A 6,799-nucleotide genomic window follows, 5' to 3' on the forward strand; every position below is an offset into this window, starting at 1 on the left:
AAAGTGGTTGCCTAGACGCTGGATGAGTCGCCACTCATGGAGCTGGCGACCTAGGGTACTTCCTTCCACTACTCTCCGACCGAGAAGAGCAGTGTATCTCCTTGTCCACCAGGTCATGTCGCATGTCATGGCGGATCTTTCCTGCCACTCCCTAGTCGGCTAGTTATTACTTTGTGTGCTTAAACCCTAAAGCCCTTCTCAATAGTTATCAAGTTGTGATTCAATGTAATCCCTTCCTCACTTGTCACCATGTCACTCAATATAGGTACAAACACAATATGCTTGCGCTATGTACCCCAGGTTCAATTTTTATCTTGTGTCCGCCCCTGTACATCATCGTTGTGTGTAGGTTTGCGAGGCGGGGCGGGGGTGAGTTGGACAGAAACGGCTCTGTCCCCACTAGATCGTGGGTTCACCCGGCCCCACCTCGGAGCAAGGATTGGGGTGAATTCGATCCCCACCCCCGGCCCCTCTAGGGCCCCGCGCACCTGGTGCTGGTGGCCATAGGGAGAGAAAAACATGTGAACTTAGCAACCTGCAACCGAAGGAAGAGAAAAGATAATGTGGGAGGCAGCCGGAGAGGAAGGGGATGCCACGAAGCACCTGTGGCCGGTGGGATGGGGGAGACATCGCGGTCTCCTATGGCCGAGAGCGATGGTGCAGACAGAGTGGTGCTTCGTCCGGACGGAGGGATGGATGAGAAAAAAGTAATGTGTGTCAGAGAGCGTCGACCAACGTCACGGCATGGTGCGGGCGCAAGCCGCAAACTCGCTAGTCATGATGGAGCTATGGGGAGAGGATGCATTGTGCATTGTGTTGCGCAATTTAGGGGTCGCGTCGCTAAGCATACGGGAAAACAAATGAGATGGGTGGCGACTGCTTTACGAGATTGGATAGGGTTTGCTATTCCATAGATACTTCCGTCCAGTGGGATATATGGGCTTAAATCTAATGGGCCATATATCATATTTCAGCCCCACAGGTCACCGACAAAGGAGATTCTCACCCCGACCCTAGCCTCGCATAATATCGGGACCGTTCCCGTAGCCCCACGGGTGAGAATTTCAACGCGCCCCCATCCTTGTTGAGGCGGGTCCCCAGAGGGGATCGATCTCTAACAGGGAAATTGCCACCCCAATCATGTGGGAGTCGAATGTTTGCTAGTGTGTATAGCATTTTGCATTTTTCGGGTACAAAATTGTAAACCAGAGAACTCTTTGACTTTACTACCCTGAACTAGTCGGCTCCTAATCAAAAATCCAAATGACATTTATGTTTCTACAATAACATTGAGCATGTCCTAAGATAGGTCCCACATGTCAAGTGCCTGAACGACGTCTAACATTGAGCATCTGCGTGACCGTCGGTCCTAAGGTGGTTTCCAATTCACATCATGCCAATGCGCGTTGTTATATATTTTATTTTCAGGAGAAAAAAATAATAGCAGCAAAACATACACATGGACATGAGCTGGAGTATATATTTGAGCACTAGTACAAAAACAAACAAACAAATAGCATGAGCTCTCCGTAGTGGCGGTCGTTGTAGTTGCGGATCACAATCATATCATTTCGATATTCCAATCCACCTACTACCAAGAAGCCTCTTCTTGTTCGGATCAGTTCATCGGCTCATCGCAGGGAGGAAACAAATATCTTGTCCTCGATTCCTCTTCCTTATCAGTGATACGATACACACCGCACATGCCGCAATTAACACTAAACTAATCAGGCAGCTCGATCTGCATCTCCATCAATTATTGGCAGAGTAGTAACAGTAGCAATTGGAACTTGGAAGTGATGTACAGCGCGGGTTGAGCTAGTTGGTGAAGTTGTTGAGGCAGGCGTGGGGCTCGGTGGCCTTGGCGGCTGGCGTTGGCTCGACGGTCGGGGACGGCGGGACGGGCGTGCAGAGCAGCTCCCGCGGCAGGTCGGGGATGCCCTTGAGGTAGAAGGTGTAGAAGATCTTGAAGGGGAAGACGATCTGGTTGAGCTTGACCTGGCCGTAGGCGCCTTCGAAGACGCCGGAGCCGCCGGTGACGGCGAGGTAGGACTCCTCGTAGGTCAGGTACGGGCCCTGCACGGAGATGTGGCCGTAGTCGCCGAAGTAGAAGCTGTAGATGGCCTCGTAGCGGTCGCCGTTGCGCTCCGGCACGTGCTGGATCAGGATGCAGATCCCCGCCGAGATCCCCAGCCGCTTGTCCAGGCTTCCGCTGTACAGCTGCAAGAACCAGAGGCCAAGCAGGGGAACGGCTCTCAGCACAGCCGCGACCGAGCGGAGGATGAAGAAGAAGCTAGGGGACTACTAGGTAGCGAACCTTGTTGGTGAAGGGGACGAGATCGCCGAGGGCGTTCTCCGTCTGCTTGGCGCTGAGGCGGAGGTAGGCGGGGCTCTCGCGGTCGCGCTCGTTGATCTCGTACACGAACATCTCCTGCACCTTGGCCGGCCTCGCGTCCTTGGGCGTCGCCGGCTTCGGCGAGAACAGCGACGCCCGAACGCTCCTCGCCCTGCGGCCGCTCACCCCGGCCGACCTCGCCGCCGCTGCCACCACCACCTGCGGCCGGATCTTGGCGAAGCCCCCCGTTTGCCCGGGCGCCGCGGCCCTGACGGAGACTCGCGAGGGGGCGGCGGCGGCCATGGTCAATCAAGCTGTTGATTTCTTTGACTAGTACTACTATACTACTACTAGTAGCTTGCTCCTCCCGATGCTTTTGCTCTGCGATTGCCGATTGGTGATGCCGCAGCGGTGGTGGTGCGGTGCGGTGGCGCAGCACTGCGCTGGCTGGCCATTATTTAACCAGGGTTCGGCCCTTTGGTTAGGTGGGACTGGGACGAACTGCATGTCTTGAGGTCGTTGTTTTTTCTCTCGTCTCTGGGCGCACCGGCCATGGCATTTGGCACGAGGACAACATGCGTGCGTGCGTGCACGAACGATCGCATCGATACGCATTGATGGACGGATCGTGCAACACGGTGGTAGGGTGTGGAGTGGGGACGGGACTGGACTACCGGCTGCATAATTGCGGCATCTTTAGTTGGTCCAAAGCTAAAGAGATGGATGGTGGCTACATGTGCTACTATGCCACAACTTGGTGTACAGACACGTTTGCCCCCACCCATCCCTATATATATATATATATATATATATATATATATATATATATATATATATATATATATATATATATATATATATATATATATATATATATATATTACTATTTAATAATTTAAAAAACATGCTAATGGAAGTTTGAGGTAAAATCTGAATCTTGATGAGAAAATATGCGCGCACACTGAACGGAATGGTTGTTTCGTTTCTACTACTAACTTCATCTAAAATATAGTTATTTTTAGCAAAACAATTTGTTATAAAATGAAGCTATTTTTCATCTATCTTTCCCTTTCAACCAATTACAACCATTCTCTTTCACATATTTTCTTTTTTCAATCAATCACAATCTTTATGCAATCATTCCCACATGCTTTATTACTCCTTCCATCCCATTTTAATCATTATCTAAGTAAAAAAGCGTGGTGACCAAGAATAATAAGGGCATGTTTAGATCAATTTGCTATGGCAAATTTTTTGGCAAATGTTTTGGTGGCAAAAGATTTGGCATTGAAGTTTTGCTAGTTGGTATTTAGATGCATGGTAAAGTTTGGCCATTTTACTAAAGACTGATTTGCCCATATTAAATGCTGCTACCTCGCCGGATCTCGCCGTTGGATCGGGGGAGCAAGCTGGGGAGAAGAGACCGGACCTCGCCGCTGGGGCCACCCCCGGCCGCCGCTGCCTGCTGCTGCTCCTCATCGTCGGCGCCCAAATCGTCGTAGCCCTCGTTCGGTTCTCGTCCCTGTTCCCGCCGCCGGATCCACCCCCGGCCGCCCGTCGCCTGCTGCTGCTGCGGTTGTGGATGCGGCGGCGGGGTGACCGGTGCCGGCGGCGCGAAGTGCTTGACGAACTGCGGTGGGGGAGGTGGCGGCGCGGCGGCCACCATACCGTGCAGCGGCGAGTACAGGATGACCACCCACCTCGGCTGCGATGGGATGTGGTGGTGCTGAGGCGCCCTCGCCGTCGCCGCGGCCGCAACCGCCAGGGCCTCGGTGCTCGCCGCCACCGCCATCTGCATTGCCTCGCGCCCTAGCCCTCAGCCTCGCCCACGTGCGCCGCCACCGTCGGGAAGCCGCTGGTTGGTGGTCGCGAGAGGAGTGGAGATGGGGAAATTTTGGGGGAGAGAGAGAGCACGTGGGCAGCAGGGGTAGTGCGCGTCCCGCACTGCTCCCAACGATTTTTTGCCAAAATTTGCTCCTCTAGAGTCCCAAATGATAAATACCAAATTGCCAACTTTTCCTACTAGTGTTTAGATCCATTTTGGCAAAAAGTGCACCAAAACAGTAAAACTTTTGCCATTTGGAGGAACTAAACAGGTCCTAAAACATTTATCATTCTATAATTAATTCTCAACGGTTAAGATGCTACATCACTTCGTGTTTCATGGATTGCATCAAGTTTTAAATATTGCTTGTAGTTGGACTAAGAGTAGGTTAAATAGCATACTATAAGCCAGATGTAAACACATATCGAGTAAAAGATAAGTGAGCAGTGATAAGGCCAGTCCTAACCCAATGACAAGGATGGTGTCCATAGCATTAAATAAGCTGCCACCTATGATGAAAGATGGTGTGACAGGTGAATAAATGAGGAAAGAGAAGAAAACCAGGTTTTGCATGAGAGATAGTTTCTACACAACATCGAAGGTATCATGTGAGATAAGTACAATTAAATTTAAGTATGGAATAGTGGTGTTTACATTGAAAGAGTAGTTTCTATACTAGTTTTTTCATGATGTGGAGTTTATGGAAACTGTGTCTAGTATCTTTGGTTGGGACTGGCCTAAGAGCAACGGGCTACAGATTTGTAGACAGCTGCAGCACAGACTACAAGACGCAAAAGTGTGTATGACAAGTGAGACCAGATATTACTGGTGCAGTATATGTTTATAGGTAACTATTGTATGAATTGGCTATTAAATTGACTATAAATGATTTGGAGCCAGTAGTTGGCTATACTATTAAACTTGCTCTAATACTCCCTCCGAATTAATAATACTCGTCGTTTTGGAAAGGTACGATGTCAAAAAAATAAATTTGACCATTATTTTCTATTATAATATGTATAAAAGTGTTAACAAATATATGATTTTATTAAAATACTTTTTAAGACTAATCAATGTATGTAGTCACCATATTTGAAGGACAAATATTTTATTTATAATCAAAGATTCTAAAGTTTCACCTCATACTTGTCTAAAACGATAAATATTATCAGTCCGAAGAGAATAGTTATTAATCTTGATTGGTTTTATACAGTGTATTCAATGATGCTCATTTACTTTTGGCACAAATAAACAATAATGACTTGTTAGAGGTTGATCATGACCTTAAAAACCTTATAAGATGATTAAACTGTGATAGAGGGAGTAATATCCATACCAATTTAGAAATTACTTATACTGTGAGATGAAGGAATGAGCTAATTGATCGGCGTTAATGTTAAGGTTGACACGGGGGCCGGGGCCGGGGCGGGGCAGGTGCCAGATCGATTGTTTCTGCAGCTGCTAATCTAGCACAAAGTTATCGCTGGAAAAGCGACAGCAGGGGCAAGCAAGGGCGATTTATTAATTGTGAGAGCTTGGCCATGCGGGACGGAACGGGTGGTGAAAACTGGAGAGGATCTCTTCGTATGGAGCTTACGTGGACAGCGACTGTGGGCTCTTTCCTGCCAAGTTGGGAGAGCGTTTATGGTGTGTTCTTGCTTTCGAGTTGGACAATGAGGGTTTCCTAGAAACATTTGTGTGAGGATTCGCTACTGTTCGATCGACGCGACATGGATCAAAAGGGGAGCTACAGTAATCATGCTAGCAGCCCCAGAGCAAACCGAATTTCGTGTTGTTCGGTGCAGCAACGTCACCTGATTTTTTTCTCAAATAAATCATTCTGCTGAAAATTGATTGATGGATTGTGTTTGGGTTTAATTAGTAGGTCTATACATATGACACATCAACACATCCGTGCTCTTCTAATCTTCTATATATGTTACTCTCTAAACTTCATAAAGTTATCCGTTTCCAATGTCCGATTTGCATATGACTCAAGAAACACGAATTCCATTTGTTGATTGGCCCCTCGAGATGATGTAAGCGTCGAACATATTTAGAGATCAAAATAACCGCTTATACCCTTATGTTCAAGGAATGTCCCTTATTTACTTTTTCTCTAAATTCAATGTAAATAGTTATACATTTTTTTTATAAAAATTAACAACGTTGAGTACAGTGATATGTAGCACTCTACCAAAAATCAATTTCAAATTTAACCTAACCTACACATTAAGAAATAAAAAAAAAGATAAAGTTAGTATCAATATTATCACGAACTGTTGATTTAGATAATAAATTGATATCTAAATTTATCCTTTTTTTATATACTGTATAAATGTTGTTAGTTTCTTTCAGAACTTTTCATTTTTAAAATAAACGAGAGATATCCACTCAAGAATTTAAAACAATTCTTCGAGCATTCGGATTACTTAACGATGCGGACAACGTAGGGTCGGGATAGTAAAATTGATAAGAGAGTTAAGATGATGTGGTGATGGGGAAAAATGGTTAGGGCTTATTCGGATTAGAGAATCTTCACAGCTTTTTGGAGGAATGCTGTGCATAGGAATTTTTTTTTCTTTCCTGTCTTTTGAATCATGAAAACTAATTGTAGGAAATGGAAAAGTAAAAATCCA

At 46.6% G+C, this 6,799-nt stretch overlaps 1 protein-coding gene and 1 pseudogene across 2 annotated transcripts; both read right to left on the reverse strand.

Moving 5' to 3' along the window:
• Positions 1-1,385: 1,385 nt before the first annotated feature.
• On the reverse strand, positions 1,386-2,814 carry LOC4333201 (allene oxide cyclase, chloroplastic-like). The gene is made up of 2 exons (NM_001402179.1): positions 2,318-2,814; positions 1,386-2,220 (listed from the first exon to the last, which is right to left on the reverse strand). Exons 1-2 carry the CDS (start codon positions 2,636-2,638, stop codon positions 1,819-1,821), a joined length of 723 nt encoding a protein of 240 aa, NP_001389108.1. The 5' UTR covers positions 2,639-2,814; the 3' UTR covers positions 1,386-1,818.
• Positions 2,815-3,564: 750 nt separating this feature from the next.
• Positions 3,565-4,221, reverse strand: LOC4333202 (polyadenylate-binding protein pseudogene; annotated as a pseudogene). Its single transcript, NR_175004.1, has one exon. The product of NR_175004.1 is annotated as a polyadenylate-binding protein pseudogene (transcript).
• Positions 4,222-6,799: the final 2,578 nt, after the last annotated feature.

Source organism: Oryza sativa, chromosome 3, assembly GCF_034140825.1.
Source record: "Oryza sativa Japonica Group chromosome 3, ASM3414082v1".
NCBI lineage: Eukaryota > Viridiplantae > Streptophyta > Magnoliopsida > Poales > Poaceae > Oryza > Oryza sativa.

What these genes read in the sequence shown, in the direction of transcription:
- LOC4333201 (NM_001402179.1), bottom strand. Translation starts at nt 2,638, where the DNA reads ATGGCCGCCGCCGCCCCCTCGCGAGTCTCCGTCAGGGCCGCGGCGCCC. An exon ending in TCGTCCCCTTCACCAACAAG is followed by an intron (nt 2,221 to 2,317) that starts GTTCGCTACCTA and finishes TGGTTCTTGCAG; the next exon opens with CTGTACAGCGGAAGCCTGGA.